The following is a 25,098-nucleotide window of genomic DNA, read 5'->3' on the forward strand; positions in this document are numbered from 1 at the left end:
AATTTACTACCCTCCTTGTCAGACAGATTGTTACTCGCCTTCCAGTCTGGTAGGAATCTTCTCATCTCCGTTTTAAGCAACAGCTTTCCGTGTCTTATCCAGGATTTGTCCAAAGCTCGATCTGCTGCACAACCCTTATGAGAAAACCCCTGGCTTCCAAGCGAGAGATATTACTGCCCCTCGTGCACAGAAACACAGAGTTCTTTACTCACAGTCTCAACGCTTGATCTTAACTTGTTTGTTGGGTTGAAAATTTGTCACGGGAATGTAGGTTACGTGGTGAAGAACCTTCAGAAACATGGTGTGTGAAGGCTACAGACACAAACATTATCACTTCTTCCACCTCTCAATTCTTGAAAATTTTTCCTGAGTTCCAGGGTGATGGCCTTAAGGGCCCAGTAGATGAGGCAGGTTTTCACAAAGCAAGCGGGGACGAATTTGGATTCATCACTGGTCTATCAGTGTGGATCCTTCACGTTGTTATCTTGGTTGCTGAGATCTGCAGTCTTGGTTTAGTCAAAGCAAGAGAAGTCAAAGTAGGCCAAGACTTAATTTAAAAAAACCCACCCAAACCCAGAAACAAATGTATAGCCCAGTATCTAGAAGGCACGGTAGAAACGCAATGCTACTCGTGTGCATGGAAGAGCAAAGCCTAATGGTTTTCGCTACATCTGTGTGAGGGTGTGAGGGGTGAAGCGGAGAGGGTCAGGTGAAACAGCCACCTCCACGGCACTAAACAGGCCTCTCTGTGGAAGCAGCAGCAGCCGATTTACCAAACCTGCGGGATTACAGCGGGATCTAGGCATACACCTCGCCAGGACAGCACGACTTCTGCGGAATCAGCAAGAAAGGAAGTATACAAAGCAGCCAAGCCAAAGATAGAGCAAAACCAAAAAAGAGCAAAACAAAGGTGAACGTGCTGTGTCCCTGGGACAAATGCTGTTACGCTTGCAGGTCAGCTCTCCAGCTCAGCAAGCGTGCCTGGCAGGTGCTGTGTCATCCAGGAGAACATTGAAGCAGAAATTATCAAGCCCACTTAAAAGCCCTGCCCAGTGATATGAAACAGAGATTAAAGATTGCTGCTGCTTTCCCTGTGGCCTGCAGCAGTACGGCGTGCTATTGCACCTGGATCCTGGACTTTGGGATTGGGAAGATCTTCTGCAAGCATCACCTTCCCTCATCTCCCAGCAGCAAGAAAATCTTTCTTCCTAATGTACCCACTCCGTGCAGTTTTTCTAGGAGATCTGGTAAAAAGATTTGTTCTCTGCACAGATGTGCCACTGGGAAGCTCCATTTCTTTGGATCTTTTTCCCTAACAGTTTCATACAGCTCCTCTTCAGGTTTTTCCATTTCTCCTTCCTAGGATATCTCCTCAAACACCCCTAAATAGCTGGGGGTAGGAGTCAAGCGTGAGGAAAGGAGCGGGAAAAGGGAGGTCAGTTGGAATACTGGATGCCTATTGACTCCTGGAGAGCCCAAGTTCAGAGTGACTGGAACCCACAGTATTATGTGGTCGCTGTCAGACAGCCCAGGCGCAATCCTTCACCACAGATCCCACTAGATGGTCTTCCCCTACGCAAAGGCTGCTGCTGCTAGGGGCTGTTTTGCTCTTTGTAGGAACAAGGATTACAATGTCCTTTAATCCTCAGCATGGTTTGTCCCACTCCTCCACGCTGATACGAGGCCAGCCTATTATTATTGCTGTGCGTGCACTCCTCATCTTGAGCTATTTATGTACAACATCAGTGCATTACTGCACGGCTATTAATCATTAGCTAATTTTTCCTAATATATATCACTTCTGTAACAGAGAAATATTTCAGGCCAGTCTGTGGGTGGGAAGGAAAGATCTGTTATTTAGCTAGTCAGCGGCTGCTCTGTCCTCCTTTTTACCTTCCCGGTCCTTCAGTAGGGCATAAATTAGAGGGCAGCACGGGTGGGAAGTCTACATGGACTTTGTCACAGTGACAGATCTGGATGTGGTCTCAGAGAAGACAGGCAGTTAGCAGGGATGGCCTAAGGCTTTTGGGAAAGATGAGCATTTTACTGACTGCAATTCAAAGTGTATTGAATTGCAAATGCTGTCCCTGAGCCAGTTTGCTGATAATGCTTGTAGCTCTGGTAGCATCTGCACAGGTGGTTTTGCCCGAGATACTCGGCATACTTGTTTTTCATGCTGATAAGGGAGCAGTGGTTAAAGAAACACTTGTAGCAATGAGTGTGTTCGTTCCTGTCATGCGTGCGTAGGACTCATTTATCAGTTTCATTCCAGCCTCATGCTAGTAGAGGCCTGTCCGATAGCTGTGGCACTTACAAGCCAAAAAAATGCAGTGGAAACCTAGAGGAATGAGAAACGAGTGGCCACACAGCCTGGTACCAGCGTGGTACGTACTCAGCCAGCCACTTACACATCTATTAAAGAGACTACAATGAAATTTTGAAACTTACAAGTTACATATGGAGTCTTGACAATGAAAGTGCCACTCCTCACATGGAGTAACCACAGTCAGGTTGAAATAGTAACTCCGAAACTCCTGACTCACCAGATTTTCTCCCTTCAGCTGCTGGGGTGACCTTTCCCATGGGGAAGGCAGCCAGCTTGCCACAAACTGGGCTGGGGCCAGCTGTAAGTTAAGCAGATTCCACATTGTTGGACTTCTCCGTGTTCATCAGCAGCTGATGCAAGGCCTCTGGGCTGGCATTCTGACAAGTCCACCGGAATGGGTTCTTTAGGATGGTGCACATCCCGTCGTTGACCAGAGTCAACTGCAAATGTTGTACCGAAAGGTACAAAACCTTAGTTGTCAAGATACATTTTCAAACTACTTAATTGCATCCTGCTTTGCGCTTGTGGGGTCGGCACCCAAAGATCTGCTGATGCCCCTGGGACTGTGGGGCGATAAAAGCCCTTTTACCTTACACCAGATAGCACAATGAACAGATCCGGAGCAAAAGCTGCTTTGTTGTTTAGGATCAGGAAGAGGCTAAGTTAGCGTTTTACTCCCCTAACCTGGAAGGGAAGGTTGTTGAGAAGCATGAGCATGAGCTGTATCACAGAATCATAGAATGGTTTGGGTCGGAAGGGACCTTAAAGATCCCCTAGTTCCAGCCCCCTGCCGTGGGCAGGGACACCTCCCACCAGACCGGGTTGCTCCAAGCCCCGTCCAGCCTGGCCTTGAGCACTTCTCACCACCCTCAAAGTAAAGAATTTCTTCCTAACATCTAAATCTATCCTCTTTTAATTTTAAACCATTACCCCTTGTCCTACTGTTACAGGCCCTATTAGAAAGTATATATACCACAGACCAATCCCCGTTAGAGAGAATAAATCTACACCATCATAGTCCCACACCTGGGAAAACTGCAGAGAAATGTGTGAATACAGGAAAGCTGCACAGAGCAAAATCACCAAGGAAACACCCGCCCAAGCCTTAGTCTCCAGAACAGCAAGACTGAAACCAGCCAAATACTCACACCCTAAAGATACTTAAATACATCCGAAACCAGATGCCTGAGTATTTTTGAAGCAAGGCCTAGCCAAGCTCCTTACCGAGGGGACAAACCTCAGGGCACAGTCTCATTTCTGATCTTTTGTCTTTGAACACAGGAGCTGCAACCTGGGACAGACAGACACCCTCGGTGCAAGGGGGCTGCCCATCCGCTGGTGCAGGTGGCCTGAGGGTCTCCAAATGATGGGGCACACACGTTCCTGTCAGCTCATTCCTGTTCTGGGCAGCCACAAACAGCTCTTCCTTCTGCACCCAGCTCCTTTACCCCTCCTCTCAGCATCTCTGTGACTGACGGTGGCTTCTTGCTGAAGAGCATGGCATCTGGGCAGGAGGCAGCTGACTTCCACCCAGCTCTGCCAGTGCAGCCCATTCCTGACCCACAGCACTGCAGCCACTCCGGCCCGGGGCTGAGCCGGCAGGGACCAGCCCCTGCAGCTGGCTGACATGGCACAAACATCTGTGTAAGGTCTGGGACTGCCGCCCAGCTTCTTTTAGGAACTGCTGTAATCAGCACGCAGCTCCCAGAGGTTAGTGGCTAACAAGATAATTTTAGTAGTTTTGAATGGCACTTGAAAAGCCACTACCAGCAGTAAACCCGTAAATGGCTCTTTTTACCCAGGATTTCTGATCTCTGAGATAACTGATGCCTGCTCTTCACAGAATCCTCTGCTGCCCATAGATTTTAGCAGCTGACACAGGCTTCTGTCCCCAACCAGAACAGGAAATGCTTTGCATACAGGTGGGAGCATTAACGCCTGCACTAACTCTCGGGAGGACAGTCATTACAGTAAAAAACCCAATCTAGCCCTTCAGGAACATTTCCTAGCAGCTGTGAGACCACCAACGCGTTGGCAGAAGTCTCATAAAACCACGTCAGCCGTGACTGAACAGAGCATGGCTGCGCACGCGGGACGGAGCAGGCTGCCTCCGAGGTCTCCCCGCCTTTCCTTTTCAGGCACTCGGCTTCCTCCAGCATCCCAGTTGTCAAGTCAGCAGTCAGGGCAGATGGACCTTCCGTTTTAAGCTCCCTATTTTGCCAAAGCCACAATCTGGAATCTGCCCGCAGGAAATTTATTTCTTTCAAGACAAAAACCAGCAACCAACCAACCAACAAGCCACCACAAAAAAAAAAAAAAAAAAAAGTTACTGCAGGAGAAGCAACCTCTCTGCCCTTCAGTCACCGCCCGAGGAGATGTATGTATTTTATCAGCTTTTCTAGCCTTACGGGTTGCTGTAGCAATAACTTTCCAACTGCATCCCAGCAGAGCACAGATCCTGGCATAGCAGGGAGCGACCTTGCACAGTTTCCTAGTGACGGAGAAAAATCTGAAAGGTAGTGCTCCACGCAGTCCCAGTTATTAAAGTCTTAATCGGGCCTAACTTCTTCAGCGACTCCTGATCCTAAAAAACATCCTGCAACACAAAAGAACAATTTGCGGTGGTTTCTGGTACTGACAGAGAGAGGGAAGTTGGTCCTCCTCTTTCATTGCCTTCCCACCAGGGGCGTCCCGAGTCCTGAAAAGTCCTTTAAAAGTGCTGGAGGAAGAACTGGTGCACACAGAGGTACTACTGGAGAGCAAAGCTTTGAGTGGTGAAACACAGCCTATGTAGCCACACCTGAGGTTAAGGGGAAAAGGGACACACATCCCGGGTACGAGCTGGAGGGCAAAGCCCTGTGTCCAAGGGGATGTACACTCCCCTGTATTTCAGCTAATTTGGAGGCTGAAATAAATTCTCTGGCTGTGATGAGAACCGAAATGCACCCAGCACCTTTTCAAGGCTTTTAGAAAGTAGGATTTTACCGGACAGTCCTAGTTAGTGTCCCCGGTAAGGACAACTCCTCCTTCCAGAGACAATGCTGGCTCTGCAAATCCGTTTTCTGCACAGAGTCAGCTGCTGAATGCGCACAGGGTGCCACGGTCAGGCTACCTGCCAGAGCAGCTCCCTCGGAGAAGGCTTGCCCTCTAGGGAAGAAAGGGAAAACCAGCAGCCAGCACCTTGCTCTGCCCTCCCTCCCAGCTGCCAGGTCCCGGATCAGGAGAGGCTGACCCAAATGCCCAGACCTTTCCATGGAGACAGAACCAGCCCCTCCGGACGGGAACTGTGGCTGCTGCTCCTCGGGGCGAGCTGCCGGTTGTTCTCCCTTATCCTGCCAAGGGCTCAGAGCAGCGTCTTAACTTTGAACGAGCTCGTGCCACCCTGTTACCCACACCGTGCTTTTGTGTAGCGGGTCTTGTTCAACCTCCTCTCTTCTACATCTCCGGAAGAGAGGAACCTTTCCTTCTGCCTCGACCAGCACAAACAAGGGCTGTAACATCAGAAGCAGCGCCGGTGCTGAGCCTCCAGCCAGCAGTCTGCAGCCGTGGTAGGCTGTTCCAAGGCAACTGTCTCCCAGGCAGGTACCTACTGCAGCTTTGCTGTGTTCAGCTCCCTTCCCCGACAGGTTTCGCTTGCACCTCTGAATGCAAAGCCATTTTGCATGACGGCTGCCTCTGGGAGCCTTCTAACAAGTTACACACTGGCATTGCACATACTCCCAGGAAGGACGGTCCCTGCAAGATACCACATGCTGTGTGTGGTACTTTGCATTTGTTTGATTACATTCATTAGTATTCAGATTTGCTTGTAAATATACTGGGCCCATAGTTCTGAAAATGGGTCTTCTCTCATGTGACTCTGAAGATCAGGAGATATAAAACAATAGGTAGTGATGTATAGAATCATAGAATCATTTAGGTTGGAAAAGACCTTTAAGATTATCATCAAGTCCAGCTGCTAACCCAGGACTGACAAGTCCACTGCTAAACCACGTCCCTAAGCACCACATCTACGTGTGTTTTAAGTGCTTCCAGCGACGGTGATTCCACCACCTCCCTGGGCAGCCTGTTCCAGTGCCTGACCACCCTTTCAGTGCAGACATTTTTCCTAATACCCCATCTAAACCTGCTCTGGCACAGCTTGAGGCTGTTTTCTGTTGTCCTGGTACTCGTTAAATGGGAGAAGAGACCGACCCCCACCTGGCTACACCCTCCTGTCAGGCAGCTGTAGGGAGCGATAGGGTCCCCCCTGGGCGGGGGATATACGCCATCGATACAGCTCCCATCAACAGAACAGCCGCTCCTACAGTAATAATCCATAAATCGGCAGTTTCAGGCAGGGTCCGTCACAGCACCTGCATGTTGTCCGACTTACGTGAGCTAAGTGAAGGGAGAGAAGCAACAAAGGGTAGGGGTGGATAAACACGGCCTGCAACTTGGCTGACACTCTTCCTCCTTCGCTGCATGCAGGACTTCCTCCTTGCCAAGGAAAATAGGAACTGCTTCCAGCATCTGTATCCTGCTGCAAAGAGAAGCCTGGAGAGTGGAGAAAAGGGGGTGAGGAGCATCATTCGCCTCTGCGCAGATCACATTTCATCCCGTCACCACTGTATCATCCTTCACTCCTGGTGTCAACCCTAGGTATCCGTCCCTCATGATCCCCCTCTCCCCAACAGTAACACAACAGCCCTTAGGGTCGTATTTTAGCATAAAAGCTGGAAGAACCCAGAGGATGCAGGGAACACCTACCCCAGGTGCCCTGCTCCCAGCAGCTACCTCAGGTCTGCAATATCGGCAATAATTTCCTCTCTTTCAGCCAAGGCTGCTCTGCTGCCGGGCTGGGCTAAGCAAGGTGCTGGAAAGGGGGTTCGGGTCCACGGAACTCGTGTTTCCAGTCGCATCAGCAGGACCGCACGTTCCCATGGAGCTAAGGACAAGGTACCCATACTCGCTGCAGGAAGAACTGATGGGTAGCCAGGTTTCGTGGCTACAACCAAGACATTTGATCTACCTCTCACAGCAAAAAGCAGGAATTTAATACATCTTCTGGAGACACGAGGATATTTAATCTGTGGGACCAGAACAAAGGTGAAGGACAGCAATGTGAGATGGGTTCCAGTCCGAGCAGAGACTCTCTTCTCATGAGACTTGTATCTCAGCGTAAGCAAATTGGTATTCCATCTGCTAATGGATTTAAGCATCAGCTGCTGCTTACTTAAAGCAGCAACACATGTTCTTGTGCATAGGAAATGATTAAAGGTTTTACACTTCCATCCTTTGGGCAGGAGGACTCTTGGAGGGGAGACTCCCCAGAGGAATTTCCCAGCTGGAGCAGGTGAACTGCAAGAGCAACAAGGACAGGCGCCAGAGCCCTGTGCGTTTTGTCCAAAACGGCCAGAAATGGGGAAAGAATTTGCAGAAACGGAGAAAGAATTCGCATATTCACGTACAGGAGTTTTACTCGGTGGCACGAAGGAGCACACTCAAGGTAAAGGGGAATTCAGCATCCCCAGCAGGACAGAACACTTGACCATCAGTTGCTTTGGGACAGTCACCAAAAAGCCCAGAATTTCCACAGCTTTAATTGTATTATCTCAGTGTCGCCCTAACTGGCATTTGTGCAATGCTCTGGCTCTGCCTCGCGTCACTCAGCACGCCCTCCGGCCGTCTCCTTCCCCCAGCCCTGCCTTCCCTCGCCCGTCCCTCTGCCCCTTAGACCCCCCCACCCCATCCCTCCCCAAAACCACGACAGCAAACACAACACTGATGTCACTCTGCCTGCTAGGGTCTGCATCCCACCCTACCCCTCCCCTCCCCGGCTCCTGCCTCGCCTGTTCACACCCAGGCAGCTCCCTGGGCAGCGCTTGGCATCGCCCCGAGGAGCGGGCGACTGCTGGGCGAGGAGCGGGCGACTGCTGGGCGAGTGCCGAGAGAGGACGAGCCATGGGTGTGGGAATTTGCAGACCCACCTCCTTCAGGGACGCTGCCAGCGCTGCCCTCGTGCCCAGAAGCATCAGGCACCCGCTGTTTCGGGTTCCGTACGGACATGCAGGGAGGCAGCTCTCGGCATGGAAAACTCACAGCCTAAGCAAGAACAAGGCAGAACATGCAGGGGGACTTGAACACAACAAAGCGTGGGGCCAGGGTGGAGGCACACGGTAACAACTCGAGGTTCGCTGTGTGTATTTTGCAGGCTTCAAAGCGATGGGAAAAAAAAGCATCATGTGAAATGAAAATACAAAGACTTTTAGCAAAACATCCCCTCGAGTACAGGTTTCACGCTATGACAGAGGTCTTCTCACTCGTTAAGATACAAGATTTCATACACGTATGAAGAATAAATATGTATGGCTTAGAATCCAGCATTTTCTGTGAACTCCTCCTGTGTGCCCACGCCTCAAGCACCGCAGCGCTGGGCTGGTGCATGAGAACTGCAAACCAGGAGCTCCCCGAACACGGAATTTGCTGGTTTGGCATGAGAGGCATAAACACATCACTTAATACGAGGTAATTCTCTCTCTGCCTTCTTAGGATGTTATTATCCGAGGAATCCCATGCCTAGAAGCGGCAGAGAGCAATTCTCCGCGTCTCCACAGCTTGTCGCTCTCTCACTCCACAACGCCAGCGATTTTCCAGGACAGCTTCGGAAAAGGCAGGCGGTGACCGGGGAGGCAGAGCTGCACACAGCTGGACACCCCAGCAAACCCACCCAGCTGCAGGAACACCAGAACGGCATTAATCCTGCTGCTCGGCTCAGCCCTGCACCCCCGGGGGTCACTCTGGGAGCTCCAGGCGCCGAACGGGAGCTACTCCATCCCAAACGTAAGTTACACTGAATCTCCCACCACCCTCTGGAGTTACACAAAACCCAAGCACAACCCGAGGGCAGAAAGAGCAGAATTCTCAATCAGCATAGGTTTACTGAGTCCAAATTGTTTAAAGTTAAAGTTTATTTGTATTCTTTGTAGGAATATCAATAAAAGACCTCAAATGTATCTATATCTGTACATATTACAAGAACCTTCAAAAATTATTCACAGAACAAAAATAAATCTTCTTTAGAACAAACCCAGGCAATGAAATGCAGAAATGGATCTCAGAGACCAAACAGTCCAGTGCTACTAGCATAAAAATACGGCTTGAAAAACAAGTTTATTACTTTTTAAGATGTACTTTGTTGAAATAAAAAATAAATTATTTAGAGCTATCATTGTAAAACAGTTCTGTGTAGTAACACTCTTATTAAGGCCCTTGAGACAGAAAATCTATTTTTACAGGTAGGATTCCTGGCAGGCATGATCTGTAACGACATGCTTGCTCTCACGGGAGTTAACTTACTGTGCAGAAGGAAATACCTAAAAGCATCAGCCTAAATGTAACTCTTTTTGCTTTGTCAGACTCAGCCGGATACCTGTGCCTGACCAGGCTCCTCACGGACGGCAATACAGCTAACGGTTCAACCCGGACAGGGATTATTTGCCAGGAACGACACAGACATTTTTGCAGAACAGACAGAACTCATACAGACACGGTGACCTTCGCAGATAATTACTGCTGACACATTGCACGGGCACTGCTGTAAAACCGATGGACTTCAATCATCGAGTGTTCAGATGAAGTTAAAAGCTGGTGGGTTTAAGCAAGCATTAAATCATTAAATCAATATATCATATTAGAAAAAAAAAAAAAAAAAAAAAGCCTAAGCCAACCCAAAGCAATTTCAAGAACATAAAATAAGACCCATTTTTTGGATGACTTATTAAATGGATACAGAATTTATTACTGGATACACCTCAGATTCTCTAACTAGAAAATACCCACATCCCTTCCCGCGCGCCTCGGGATCGCCTGCCTGCGTTACGCCACCGGAGAGGAATGTCGCAAACCGTGCAGCCGTACAAATCTGTGCTTTTACGTGTAGCTGCCCACTTTTAGTGCACCAGAGGAGTAACTGTTGGTACTTCCTGGATGTGAAATCTATTTCCCTTAAAAAAAAGGTCCGAATTCCCGGAGCTGCAAAGAATGGGCAGTGACGGGATGCTGCTGCTCCCTCGCCGTGCTCCCTCACTTCTCCGCCAGTGCCCAGCCCACGCCGTCCGGGCCACCCCTGCTGCACACATGCTGCAGATGCCACACGCAACGTGGCAGGTGGCCACGGCGCCACAGAAGGCCCCTCCATCTCCCACCCTGCCATGCTGGCTCTGAGCTTCTAGCGACAACTCGGGAGCCCAGCTGGCTTTGGGGGCTGGGAAAAACCATCCCAGTAATAGACTAACGTGGCCAGCAAGGACCGAGACGCCAAGATGGGCAACTTTTCTGTTTCAGCCTTAGGAATACACGAGAATTACTGCTACAGGCTATGAATTTTTTCCTGCACTACTTCAGCTGTTTCCAAATGAGAGCAGCAGCTCCTTACAACAGCATCAGACACAGCCCAATGCACGTGCTGGAAGTATGAACCAAACCCTAACGTCTCTGATGCGCATCGTCAGACGTCCTGCTAGTTGCTACTGCTCTCACTGCTGCAGGGACCACGGGCTACTAGTCTGAAACCAAATGCTCTCAGGCCCCGTAGGGCCCTTGCTCCTAAACAGACAGGCCTTTTGGCTGCCACGTGGTTTAGTGCCACTTGGATTTTGTCAGACTGGATGAAACAGGAACTGGCATTTTCACATATTGTCGGCTTGAGGCAGCTTAAAATTTCTCTAGAAAACTGCTTGGTAACAAACCAGGAAAGACAGCTGCCAGCAGAACTCAGGAGCACAACATCTTGTGCTGCAGCTAATCAGTTTTGGTCTTGCAGCACTGCGAGCCTGCAACCTTCACCCCCTCTCGGGTTGACAGGCAGCTTCTCCTCTACAGCGGGAGTTGAGAGGAGCACACGTTGTACTTTAGAGTAGGAACTGAAATAGGAAAGAAATAACCAGCCTAGCAACAAGCTATGAGGACAACACCGATGGTTCAGGCTGTTTTAGACTAGCAGCTTTTCCCTACAAGCATTCTACAAGCTTAAGAAATACAGAGGAGAAGGTGTATTTTAGAAAGACACGTTACTGAAGACCTCGCCAAAACATACCGATCTTGGAGCAGGTATTATTTCCCCTCTAAAATTCAGGGCTGAAATGTTGCCCCTGCTGCGTTTCTCTGCAGAAACCAAAATGGATGCTTTGGAGTCTTCAGCATCAAACCGCACAGCTCAGGCAGTGACCTCTGATGGATTACCAGACAGCTGGGGAGCGCCGGTGAAATGCACTTCCCCGATTAATGTTAGACCAACGCCACCAGAATGATGTATCTGCTTCTGCTGCGTCCTAGTCGACGCACTCCTACAGCCGCTTGCTCTTAGGTCCCCGTCACAGAACACCCGTCCTCTTTGCACCGCGTATGAAGTGAGCAATGCACCTACCCATCTGAAAAGGCTACTGCTGGGGAACAGATTTCGCACAATGAAGCTGTCTAATTAATGTACACAGCGATGGGGAGATGCAGATCACACCAAAGTAGTCAACAAAAAGGGTTTGCAAAGGTTTCTTGTAAAAGAGAGCTACTCACAAGACAGATCAATACAAACTCGATAGACTGCCGACAGCTGTGATGCGTGAAGGGAGAAGGAAAGGAGGAGGAACTCAAAGACACAGTTTGAGGAAGAACGTATCGGATGCCAGCAATGACCCAGAGCTGGAAGACGGTTTGGGGAGTATGGAAAAGTGATCACTACTCGGGACATGCAGAGCACAGCCCCAGGTGCGCCAGGCAGCGCTGCCGCGGCTGCGACACACCGGGAACAAGCCAGGGATGCTCCTGGCCCGCGGTACCAAGGCGCATTCGAGCGGCCGGAGCAGCTCTCACCTGACAGGCTAAGCAAAAACCGCAAACCCCAGCTTGCTGCAGCCAAGTCTTCTCCAGAAAGCCTTCCTGGGAGAGACGCATCCACGTTTCTCTTGTACATCCTACAGTGCAGGAGACGCAGTTTCTGTACTGACGCACCGTTAGTGACGTAACACACCCCTGTGATGGTGTTTAACTGGAGTATCGTGACACAAGAGTCGGGCTGAACAGTGACATACCGCGACAGTTTCATGGAGGCGAGAGAAATGCATCGCCGCAGACCAAACCAACCTGACCACAGATGCTGAGCTGGGTCCTGGGCACTGCCGATCCTTCCTGGTCAAGGCAACACGGGTCACTTTCAGGAGGTCAAGAAATTGGTTTAGGAACGGTCACCTTTGTAATGTAGGGCAATTTTAGAGATTCAGAAGCCAAGGCCAGCACGGCTGACCAGCTCCCCCACTGACCTTCCCGTACCGCAGGCTGTAGGGGTTCAGCCAGGTGCCCCCCAGCCACCTCATTAACTCGCGGCCTGACTGTGCCAAACACCCCCCGTGCCCAGGCACCTGCGCAAGGTCTTGTCTCGCTCTGCAGCCAACTCTTCCAAGCTCTCATTTCCATAACATGTTTGAATGGCTCATCACGCTCGCTATTATATTTCTATAACTCTGAAGTTCAAGTGCTGTCGCAGTAATTTCATTCACTTTGTGAGTTTGGGGGCTAGAAACGTACACCAAAAGGTGAAAGTGAAGATTCACACACTACTACTTGCTTCCAGAATCTAGGGCTTTAAAAAAACCAAACAAACTAAATATTGTAGCATTTGATGAAATCATGAGAATGGACGATACTGTGCCATTTACTGTTAATCTTTTACAGTTTGAGAACGTCATTATCTTCCACAAGAAGGTCACTTTGTCATTATATATGCATTCACATACAGCCTGTAAGTATGCTTCTATGAAATGCAACTGGAAGTAATTGGAGATGAAAGCTTAGTCAAAACTCCTTAAGAAAAAACTGGTGTGTACAGAACTTCAAAATAACTCCTTTAAAGTATCCAGAAAAAGGAAAAAAAAATCAGTGGAAATGAAAGATCTTTTAACACAAACGTGCAAAAAGCATCTTTCATTGGAAGTAGACTGGCTAAGCTAGCAGCTGAAACAATGAAATTAAACAAGAGTTAAAAGATAGAAATCTGCTCGGAAAAAAAGGAGATTTTGCATACTTTGCTGGGCGTGGGCGCCTTGGGCCAGCCCCTTCCTCAGAGCATTAACCTGGCTGTTCCCGACGGAGCACAGGGAACGAATTCAAGGCGCCACCGAAGAGGGGCATAGAGTGGGGGCTGGATAGAAATTTTTTAAAAAAAGTATTTACAGGTCTGTAAATTCTCAAAACAGAAAATATAAAACTGCATTAGAACTGGGGTAAAAAAGAAAGAATCCTACCTCGAAAAACTGCAGATTCCCTCTGTCTGTTTGATGGGAAGCCTGACTGTGTGCAAATGCAAGGAAACACGCTTGCTGCTCCAAGTTTTCACCTTGTTCAAAGAGACTGGCAATTTTTTGCCAGAGCCCTACTGAAAGTAGGTACAGGATCCAGCAAGAGCCCATTTTCTTGCTAAAAATGTTTGCTATCGAGTTTGCATTCAGGTAAAGAACAGCTAGAGAAGAGTGGAATAAAACCAGCAGATGAGTTTTGTTACAGAATTCATTTCACCGCTATTTCACTCCACTCGTGTACGTGTATCAGCCAGCCTGACACATACAGCCGCTGCCTAATGTAACCCACTGCTGCTCGCTCGCTCTCGCACCCACAACACACATGCACTCACACCCCCCTCTTCCTCCTCCAAGGACTGCAGTGCTTTCAACAAGAGAAAAAAAAATAATAATAATAAAAATAGCAATAATTAAAAAAATCTACAGTATTCACTTCCTTTTGGTATATTACATCGGCATTTTCTGTACATGACCCAAGAGCTCCCTCTATTTACACAGTGATATGGAAGGACTTGCGGTCGGGAGCCCAGTTCTCCTGGCCTGGAGTGGGGAATCAAAGCCCACCTTTCAGAGTTCTTCTTGCTCTTTTTTTTTTTTTTTTTTTTTTTTTTTTAATTTTGTTAGCAGCATTATGTAAACCTGTAAGGGGAAGGGGGGGCTACGTTGAAGGTTTCTTGAGTCTGCGCCCTCTTGCCCTTCTGGGGAGATGGCCGGCAGCATCTGCCCAGTTAGCAGCTGCTGTTTTTGAATTCACCATTCTCCGTGATGGAAAGCTTGGTGGGATTGGTGGGGGAGATGCCATTGCGGACTTGCATGCTGTAGCGCTCCTTCACCTGCGTCAGGGCACTCATCAGCCGCGTGTTGGCAGAGTCCAGGGACACGATCCGCTTCTCCTGCAACAAACACCCCACAAAGTCAGAGCTCCCTCGCCAGCGAAACGCCTTTGCCCCACCAGCCTGCTCCACGGGGAACTTCCAGGGCCCGGGGCTGTGACAGTGTCTTCAGGTGATTTCTAGGCAGAGGCAGCTTGGCTAACATTCTCCACTAAGATGGGATGTCTGCCTCTTTCTGTTTTCTTGGGGTAACGCGGCCCCCGCATGCCACGGGCTTTCCCCAGGCTGGCCTGGCCCTCCTGGCCTTTTGGCGTGACGGGAGGTGACGGCGAGTCACAGTTACATCGCTGAATCGATCCGGTCACAGTGGCTTTGTCCAGGCAGCCTCCAGCCGAGGCAGATGGACATGCGCTATTCAGCCAGCAGAGGGGAGGGGAAGGGCGTTGGTGTTAATAACAACGATAGCCAATTTAATTGGTTTTTAATCTATGTTAGAAAAACAGAAACAGGCAGCAGAAAACAAAAGTGGTGGAGGTTTCATCTGGCAGAGAAAAGTGCAAGTGGTATCTAACGGCCATTGTCTCTGTACTTTGGATGGAGTGTGCTCAGAATAAACTCATGGTATGCTTGAAATAAATAAATAATAATAAAAAAAAGCAGATAATGGCAGCCTGCAGTCACCAGCAGGAGTGAGGGTGCAACAGCAACATAGAGAAGAAGCAGCCAAAAGCTAAAACTAAGGGGTTATTTGAGGTGAAGGGGAAGAGGGCGGTGTGGGTGGAGGGGAGATGCCATCGACAGAACACAAGAACAAACACTGAACACACTGCTCCTAGACCCATTCCAGCTCAGAGGGCTCCCGGGCTCCGCCGAATCCAGGGCTCCCACACGCCCGTTTTGATTCTTCTCGCTCACGAAGTGCTAGCCTCTACTTTTAGCTGAAAGCTCAAGGAGGTGTACTAAATTTATAAAAAATAAAAAAAGCCATCAACAAAACCCAGCCTGCTAACAGCTGGATTATCTGCAGTGGGGTAAAGCACTAGGGGGTGGGTCAAGCCCAAGAGTTGGTGACACGATCAGAAATGACAATTTTCATCTTCCCTCAAAAAAAAAAAAAAAGAATAGATGCAGCCAAACAAAGAAGCAATAGAGATGGCAAAGGGTAAATATGCTCTCCATGCTACCGGCTGATTGGCTTTTTTTCTTTCAGAAGGAAAAATGTCTAATTTCTTTGAATGAAAAAAAGCTGCGTGCAGGAATTTTATTCCCAGTCCAGCCCACTGAGAAACAAAATGGAAGGAAAAACGATGCACAGGAGGCACAGACATTAAGGGATAGTTCGGACATACTGCTCAGGAGACCTAAGTGCTGCAACAGCCCCTTGAGATTTTGATCCCAGCGTATCAGCTGCCTGGTAGATCAGTAATCGAGTCATGTTTGCTTTTCTCAGCGGGCTTCCCCCCGGGGGTAAGCGTCAGGGTGCAAAAACAAAGCAGAATTTAAGTACTGCTTGTATTACAGCCCTGAAGAGACCCAGCTCTGTAGAGCAGAGCAAATGGGGGAGGAGGCACTAGAAACCAACAGCCAGGCAGGCTACAGCCTGCCCCAGCACGTGCCCTGATCCAGCCGATGCGAGCAAAGAGAACAGACCACGGAGCAGGAAAAGGCCGTAGCATTCCCTCCCACGCAGAGATAAATCCTGCAAAACACAGCTCCCTGAGCAGAACCGTGCTCTTCAGCAACTTAAAGCTCCTCCTCGTCGGACTACATTTCAGTGGAATATAAAATTTCAAATTCAAATTTATTTCCAAAGAATATAGCTTTCCAAAGAGTTAAAAATTAAAGGCTGGTTATTTTCTGGCACTGATACGTGCTCACTGTGCCAGTGTACAAAACAGCTGGAAACCTACACTTGGAAAAATCAATCTTAAAAGCGTGAGCTTGGTGAGTAGAGGCACCGTCTGGCTCAAAGGAAAATACAACCTAGCGGAGATGTCTGTAACGCACAGGAATTGGGCACACGGAGCGGGAGGAGCTGGAATGGGTAGGAGGTCAGTGCGCTGGGCCAGGACTGGGTACTGCTCAGCTAGAGAACTGATTGGGTTTACTTGCCTGTTGGAATTATCTCATCCCCATTTATGACCTGTAATTTAACACAGCGGAGATGTCACTTGCAATAGCAACTGGGCTAGTAACTCTTTGCAGCTCCGCTGCTCCAAGGAGAGCGTAGGCAGACCTAGCCCCTGCCCCCAGCGCCAGCCTAGGGGTGCCCAGCACGCACCAGGCGCTGCACGCAGACGGAGAACAAGGCTGGCCTCCTGTGTCGGCGCGGTAGCGGGTGCTGCACCCGACCACGACACGAGAGCAAATCCCGAAAAGCATCTTGTGTCCATCGATGTGACTGAGCACAAGAAGCCTGGGCTACCGCTGCTTCCTAGCAGCCACTGAACTCTTCGGGCAGGTGTGATAAGCCAGGTTCCAACTCCACTCCTGAAGCCTGACGTACAAACGGCCCTCTCTTTTCTAGCTGCTGCCATATCCCCCTGCCAAACAAATCACAGACTAAGGAAAACCTTCCGAGCAAACATAGGTTGCTACAGACCCCAGCAGACGCTTGGGCTCCTCTGGTGTGTCTGCTCTGAATCCTTCAGCATTTTCCCCTTCCGCTCAGGTGCCCATGGAAGGGCAATGGCAGCTAAGCTTCCCCCATGAACTGCTTGACCTTGAAGCAGTTGAGGTTTGCCGATAACCTTACCTGCCCTAGCGGCTAACAGCACGTTGGAAGAAAAAATGTCAGATTAAAGGAGGAATTGTTAAACGCCACTGTTTTTTCAACAGTTTCCACTGCAGGGGATAAAGGATGCACCATTTGATCAAGTGTGATCAAGGAGCACACCCTCCTGGCCCTGAGGGTCTGACAAGCCAGCAGCAGTCTCCTCTGCCAGCTGGTGACACGGGGGGATCAAGCTGGTCCCTAACCTCACACCGAGCCTGAGCGCCTGCTGGCACAGCCAGCTAAAGGAAGGGCAAGGTGCTTACTGACACTCTCTCAAATCCTTCCTTCCAAAACTCACCTTTTGTGAGTTTGCTCAGTGCCCCTTTCACCTTCTTGAGGCAGCTGCAAAAGGCATCACCCACCTTCAAACACCAGGCTGCTGTCTGGATGAGCTGCCATTCCATCAGCAAGGTGCCCTGACTCTGCCCACCTCCAAAAAAACCAGCCCAGCACGTCCAAGTTCTACTTCTACAGCTTACACTTGCCATGCTCCTTGATCACCTTGGAGGCTGCTGTACTGTTCCCCTCCACCAAGAAAAGTAAAAAAATATAGTACCTGGCTACGTTCCTGTTGACCCCCCAGCACTGGGCTCTCCCACTCGGCATTCCGAGCGCAAGCCCTCACAGCCAGGATTTCACCTTGAGCTGCACCTCAGAAGGTTGGCTACACTGGAGCCTCCATGCAGAGCATCTCGCACAAGAACTAGGAACTACACGTGGTGTAATTCCAGTAGGCTTTCCTTTTTATCCTGCGAGGCTAGGTAACAGAAGTGCCACGTAATTGTACACAAGTGATTTATTCAGATTAGATGGCACGGATCCAAAAATCCAGCTTTCATGAACAGTCTTTCTAAAGAACTGTGGGAAAATGGGCAGAGGCAGCAGGAAAACCAGAACTTTTCAAATTATCAAAAAAGGAATCTGCTATAAATATCCTCCTGGTGTTACCAGGCTTTTTAAAACACAGCTTTTTTCTGTATTTTTTATTTTTCCCTACAGTTCCGTGTGAGCTCAAATGTTTCTATTATTGCTGGCCATTCAACAGGAAAAAATAAGAGTGGCTGAAGGATGCCCTTTTGTGCCCACTGACACCTCTACTCCAATCCACCATCCTTAACAGTGTTCAGCTGAGGCTCCCCATCCTGCCACGCTGTGGAGGGAGACAACTTTCTGAAATAACTTGGGTTATTCCTGAAACAGGTCACCTTCTTAAGATGATCCTTCAAGGAAAGTTTACAGTTGGAACTACTGAAAAGCCCAGAAGCAGGGAAGACGTCCTCCAAACGCAAATATCACAAACATAACATGGCAGGCAGATATCAAACCAGCCTCGGGTTCTCTCGAACAAGCTTTGCTCTCTGGGATCAGCACAGACACAGAAGAAAAGCTGGAATGATCCCACACAATACACCCGCATGCATTGCCCGCTGGGTCCCGCTTTCCACAGCTAACTGGTGTCGGCTGCGGCAAGCACTGCAGGGTTGTGGCAGCGCAGGCATTTCTCCGGGCCTGAGGGGGACGGTCAGATGGGGTGAAATGCCACACAGGACATTATACAGGGCAATGCTCCATTGCAAGCATTCTCTTTTCTTGACTCGAACGTTCAAAGCCATGCTCTTAGCTTGCACAGCTGAGATGCATGCACATGGCAATTTATGCTGGGACGAGGCAGAGCTTTTCCAGAGTTCCCAGCCCCACGCTTGGAACAATGGCTACACAATGCACCGCTCTTCCTTCACCCCCTCGGGATCTCACAAAACAGAAAAGGTTTTAGAGAAGCCATCAGTCCTGTGATTTGTTGTCAGGCTGTCTCAAAACCCAGTGTCAGACAGTGCAGCCTTTATGAATTCAAAAACCCAATTCTCTCCTCGGAGGCAGTAAGTCACATGTGCAACACCATGGGCCAACACCGGCTTGGGAGTTAGATACGACGTTGGGGGCGGGGGGGGGGGTGGGGGGGAGGACAGGGGAGAAGAATGGGGTCCACGCACAGAACACTTGGTTCTTGGAGATCCTGAGCTCCTTACCTGCGCATCAATAATTTTCTGCTTTGCATCGATGACAGCTTGCATCTCTGCATGATCCTTCTTCAGCTCCTCTTCAACTGCCATGAGTCTGGTAAGCAAAGAGGTACAAATTAGGACGGCTGAACACCGTTCCAGAGTGTTTCAGGTACTCTGGCCTGTTGGTTTGACCTCTCTGCTTGTCCTGGCTCTGCAAGAGAAGAATTCTGCCGCACTCAGAAAAGCTTCTCTATCCATCCGACACTCCCAATTGCCTAACTTTGTCATTCTCAAAACAGACACTGCCAAAAATGCAACCGCTCTGAAAAACTATTGCCCCGAGTACAGATCGCAAACAAAGTAAGTAAAAAGACCCGTTATAAGTCCAACAGAGACCAGGGTTAAAAATTCCTAAATCTTTTTCTTTGCTCTCCTGGCAATCTAAGGCAAGTTTCCACACCTGCATCCCCATGTCTTCACCTCTAAGGCAGGACGGTATCAGTCCAGAGAGGTCAGGAAGGTCACGCAACTACCTTCCTCAGCATCAAGGCAAACGCGCGACAAGGGGAGCTGCTCATGCTGCGCAGTCCCGAACTTCCCAAAGCCTCACCTGCTGATGATGCTTTTCATCTGGCTGTCCTTCTCCTCCTGTTGCCTGCGCAGTCTCTCCTCGCTGTCTTCCAACCGAGACTTGTACTCCATCAGCAGCTTCTGCATTTGCTGCTCTTGCACCAGGAGCCGCCGCTCGTACTCCTCCAGCCGGCGGCTCGACACCTTCAGGCGCTCCTTCAGCTTCGCGATCTCTTGTTCATACTGCAGGTGGAAGGGGAAGAATCAGATGCAAAGGAAAGAGTCCGGATCCTTATCATCTGCTGCTGCTGTTCAGAGGAGGACACTGGTTTTTTTAATGAAAAATAAATTGATGGAAGTAAAGGGAATGCCAAGCAAACAACCATGGGCAGCCATGGACACGGAGCACGCAGCTCCCACGGACGTTGCGGTTTTCCCACCGTGCAGGGGGCCGCTCTGTAGCACAGGTAAAGCAGCCAGAGGGCTCCCACACTGCTCCTCAGCCCTGACCAGTAACATCCCCAGTTAGTCCAGACTCAAGCAGCTCCCAGACAGAAGCTGCCAATGCTGCTCAACTGTAAATATGTCCTGGGCAACCAGACTTCCAAAATGGACCAGTATGGCACCCAAACAACTCACTCTTCAGTACCCAATGAAGGTGAAACCACGTGTGAAACCAGAGCAAATCATTCGCTGCAGAACAGAGCCTGGAAGTTTACTTGGCTGAGGCTTTGTTCTACTTATGGTCTCTGTGGACAGTCACTTCTGCAGCAGTGCAATGAATCTCAACATATTCCACTTTGGTTTGGGTTCATTTGCTTTTCCTAACAATGCTGCGTTCCTGCTGCTTGTCCGCCAGATGTGCTCCTCACTCTCTGCCTTCTCAAAATACCAAACCTCTTACTAAACTTCGTCACCATAGTGGCATATAGATGTAACCGTGTTCGGAAAAATGGTATCTACTCCTGAAAGAAAATACGCTTTAAAAAGAGGGATCATGGACGTTTCTGTGTAGCCCAGAAATACCGTCCTACCTCGATGACAGGGCTTTGCTGCAGGGGAAGCCCAAGACAAAACCTGAATGCAGCTACTGACAAAGACTGGATTGCATTTACAAAGCCTTGTACAATCACTGAGCGTATCCTAAGCTAGACTCAGTTAGGTTAACAATTGTGTGTGTTGGGTTGTTTTTTTTTTAAATGGACTTTAATGATCATAAAATGTTTTGCAAACATAGGAGAAAGGCAGTATGCTGTAGCTATAGTATTGTCATAAAAAAATAATGATCTGAGCAGGATCTAATACACTTAGGCAGTGTGACTCACGATGCACCTAAGTGCCAAATACCAGCCTGTCATGTACAAACTCTCAGCTGTGTCACTCTGCACCCATTTGACAGGTTACAGCCTGTACGTGGGTTAATCTACAGTATGGGATGCTGTACTACAGGTATGTGTGTCAGCAGGTACAGCAGGAAGTTACGCCAGTACAACCCGTGTTGGAAAGCACGGCTGTTGCAGCAGCTGTTCTGAACTCAGCTGTAGCGTGGACAGGACCAGCCCTCGAGATGGCTGCATACAGAATAAAATCTACCTTCTCAGCATGCTTGACTTCATCTGGATTCTGCTCTGCGTCCTCCTCTACTTCTTCGTACTGTCCATTATTGAGAACCCACGCAGCTGTCCTTTCCACCGGTGACATGGTGGCAGAGTCCACAGGTGACTGAACCTGCAGCAGAGATACCCGTAAGCTTTTTTCACAGAAACTACACATAAATCAGCTCTAAGATCCAGTATATTTGGAAGAGAAAAACGACTGTTAATCCGTCCATCTCAAAGGATCCCCCAACCCTCTCCTGCAGAGGTGCTTCATCCCTCCTTCGACTTGGGACCTGCAGCCCCTCTAAAACCCACACACTGGAGAAATGTTTCTTCCTTTCTAAATGAACTTCTCTTTGGATAACTCCTTGTTTCCAAACCCTGTTCACATCCACCTTTCCCCTTTGCCAGACTTTACGTAAGGCTTTCTCAACCTGTGATTTCTCTCCCAAAGCAATCAGAGCGGCCGAGCTTTGCTCGGCGCCCGTTCAGGTACAACAGATGGGCTTCTCCGGAGCGCTGCGGAGCTCAGCGTGGGAGCAGCCGCCCCAGCCAGGCTGCAGGCAGGCTTTGCAACGCAGTGGGGGGCTGCAAGGCTTGCACGTGAGGCAGCACGGCAGTGCTTAAAAGAGGCAAAGAGGTGTAACATCAGCATCGGAGCACCGGTGAGTTTTTTACGTTTTTATATTTAGCTGGTCTATTGTAGCACACACCCCCAGGCAAGGCTGTGAAAGGCAGCCAGGGCCAGCAGTGCTTCCTAGGAGATCCATAAAGCATCACCGGAGGCTATCTATCCTCTAAGGGAATCCAAAAGGCCAAGGACGGAGACAAGAAACCCTCCGCCTGGCTGGGGAAAATATGGCTTGCTACAAATTCCAAGCGATTTTCATGGACAAAGACAAGTTTATAAGCACAGGAATTAGCATAATTACCGCTGAAAGAGCGACACTGTCTGAACTTTTTGAGAAACGCGAAAGATCAGCTTCCCCCTCAGTCCCAGCTGTGGCTTTTTTTTGTGCTGGAGCAGCTCTCCAGCTCCCTGCCTCGCTCCAGTACTGTACCAAGTGACACGGGCTCCCTGGGCAGGGCAGTTCTGAAGTCTCAGTTTCGGCGAGGAGCTCCTTATGGGGCAGTACCAGCTTCGTTTACACCAGTCAGGCGAGGGATGGCATCGGCCTCCGCACCTGCCCGCAACGGCTCGGCTGCCCCGCGCAGGGGTGCGGACTCCAGCACGGGAATAGGCCTCAGCAAGGACGGGTGTAAAGGCAAAGGTGTAGGAATTAGGCAAAAATCCCTGGATTTCGGCAGATGCCTTTTTACTAGAAGGAAGTCTTCACAGCAGAAAGGCTAACAGCCCCTCTCCAGTGCAGCGTGACAGCCCGACAAAGTTCCTTCCTTAGGTTGTTTGGGGTTTTTTTGATGTTGTTTGCTGTCAGGCAGCCACAGCAAGGGAAACTACGGAGGGTGCGTGGCTCTGCCACCAGCAGGCTCTTCTCGGAGGTAACTGCTTTGGCTCTAGGAAATGCCAACAGCTATGGATGAACGGTGTCACCGCTCATTGGAGTTACGGAGGGCTAAGCAGAAGGGTGACTAGAAATTCCATGGCCGGCCTTGTAATAGACTGCTGATCAGCAGCAAACCTTGCCAAGCCATCTTGCAGGCTGTAGGACGGGATACTTTCAGCAGCCAAGCTCGGAAAGCCCACAAAGACCAAGCGGACGGCAAGCACTTCACATGCTAATGGGTTATGAGTTATACTCTAATAAAGGGGGGAAAAAAGAAAAAGCCTGCTAGGAACATGTATTAATTCCTCTCTTTGCCTCTCTTCCAAAGGAACACACTGACATTTCTGTTCCCACCTACCTACTAAATGGAAATGGAAGGCAGAAAGTGACCTCTCCCAGCAAACAAAGGGCCTAGCTCTATATTCAGAAACAAATGGGACTTGTAGAGAACAGAGTCCAATAATTATAACGCCCACAAAGCACGCCTAGAAAGAACATGCCCAGAAAGAACATGCCCAACTTCTCTTTTCTCCTTTTCTTTTTAAAATCAGAACAGAATTCCACAACATAATTTGCAATTAAAAGGACGCAATGGAATTTGCCTCCAAAAAATTCTGGCCATTCGATTTGGCACACTTCAAGACATTTCTCAAGGGTGTGGGGAAGGAAAGAACAAATTGATTTCTCTGAATAAAGTAGGAGCAAGTACTCTAATGAATCCAGTGGAAACAATTAGTATGGAAAGTAGAGTGGAAAAATAAGTGGAAGCACATTGCCTACAAGGGGCGGGGGGGGGGGGGCGCGGATGGAGACTGCCCTGAAGCCAGTCACAGTCGCAGGCATCTATGAAGCTGAATGTAAAGAGCAACTGGAGAAGAGGGAAGTCTGAGGCAGCCACTTTGATGCTAAACGAGCAAAGGTAACCGATTTTCTTGGGGGCAGTTGGATAATCAGCAATTTCAGACAAGAAGAGCCGGGGGTTTGCAAAGAGCAACCCAACGTTTCTTGTAAACACACGCAGGGCAGCAGCCACCCGCAGAAGGTGCACACACAGAGACTGGAAACACACCACCTGGGCTTTCTCTTCCTTATCCTCACGCCTTCAAAGCGAAGCCTTCTTTGCCTGTTTGTGTAGACACTTCCCCTAACAAGCCCTGAGGAAAGACACCAGCTGCCCAGGGATGCTGCACAGAACCACAGAAGAAGACTCAGCAGATCATACAACACAAGTTCACACTGGACGCCTGAGAACTGCAAAGGGAGTTTATCCTTCAAATTTATCTTTGTTACTGGCCTAAAAATTTCCTAGCACCTCCACACTAGGCTTAGTTGTATTCAATACACTTCATTTATCAACCCTTCTACACCCAGGTGTAAAACACACACTCCAAAGGAGGACACAAACATATACACTTCAAATAAGATGCAACTACTTTTTTTTTTGGTATTACTAAGTTGGCATATTAAGCTTTGCTTTGCGATTCAGTGTTTCTGGTCTCCTTGTACTTTAATGAACCTGAGGTATCAAAGTAGTTTTGAAGCCCCAATTGCTCCTGGGTTCCCAGGCATCATCCAGATTTTCCTCCTTTCGACTGTAACGTTCAGGAGTTTGCCAAGAAGGCTACACCAGCAGGGGTACGGGCAAAACCTTTGGCACAGCAGGAGCTCATGCTGGCAGCCAGGTTCTGCCAGCTTCACCTTCCAAGCCAAAAGCTTTTCCCCTTGCACAACCATGTCTTCACCGGCGCTTTTGCCAACAGGGCTACGTCAGCAAGGAGCATCACAACCTCCTGCTCCTTGCGGAGGAGTCTCAACCTCAGGGGCTACAGCCTTCTGGAGCGAAAGCCTGCGTGCAGAGCGGCATCCTTCCTAGAAGATCTTGTGGAAAGCCAGAGCTTAAAAAATTTCCTTCTATACTAGGTAAGGTAAATCAAACGTGACCACCTTTACCCTCACAGTAACCACAGAAGAACACACTTAAGCAGCAAGAAACAGCATCTGTGTCGCCTTCAAGAGCCTCACCCTGCCCAGCCGATACGTCTGTACGCACTTATATGACACTTCTAAAAACAACCCTCCGACCTGCAGATCGAGACATTTTCTATGTCTGCTGTAGTGCCAAGCGTTTAAATACTAATTTTCTCTTTAACATCAAAC

At 49.2% G+C, this 25,098-nt stretch overlaps 1 protein-coding gene across 9 annotated transcripts in view; it reads right to left on the reverse strand.

The window, feature by feature from the left end:
* Positions 1 to 9,258: 9,258 nt before the first annotated feature.
* The window catches only part of RASAL2 (RAS protein activator like 2), a 187,917-nt gene continuing 172,077 nt past the window's right edge, over positions 9,259 to 25,098 (reverse strand). For 6 of the 9 annotated variants that reach the window (XM_056355864.1, XM_056355868.1, XM_056355863.1 and 3 more), the window contains 5 exons: positions 21,432 to 21,566; positions 19,879 to 20,081; positions 19,293 to 19,380; positions 16,602 to 16,632; positions 9,259 to 14,549 (listed from right to left, as the gene is read on the reverse strand). In XM_056355864.1, coding sequence (XP_056211839.1) covers positions 14,407 to 14,549; positions 16,602 to 16,632; positions 19,293 to 19,380; positions 19,879 to 20,081; positions 21,432 to 21,566 — 600 coding nt within the window. In that variant the 3' untranslated portion in view covers positions 9,259 to 14,406. The remainder of the gene's footprint in view (positions 14,550 to 16,601; positions 16,633 to 19,292; positions 19,381 to 19,878; positions 20,082 to 21,431; positions 21,567 to 25,098) is intronic. The other 3 variants (XM_056355867.1, XM_056355866.1, XM_056355861.1) reach the window with 1 other exon arrangement.

This window comes from Falco biarmicus, chromosome 11, assembly GCF_023638135.1.
Source record: "Falco biarmicus isolate bFalBia1 chromosome 11, bFalBia1.pri, whole genome shotgun sequence".
NCBI classification, from domain to species: domain Eukaryota; kingdom Metazoa; phylum Chordata; class Aves; order Falconiformes; family Falconidae; genus Falco; species Falco biarmicus.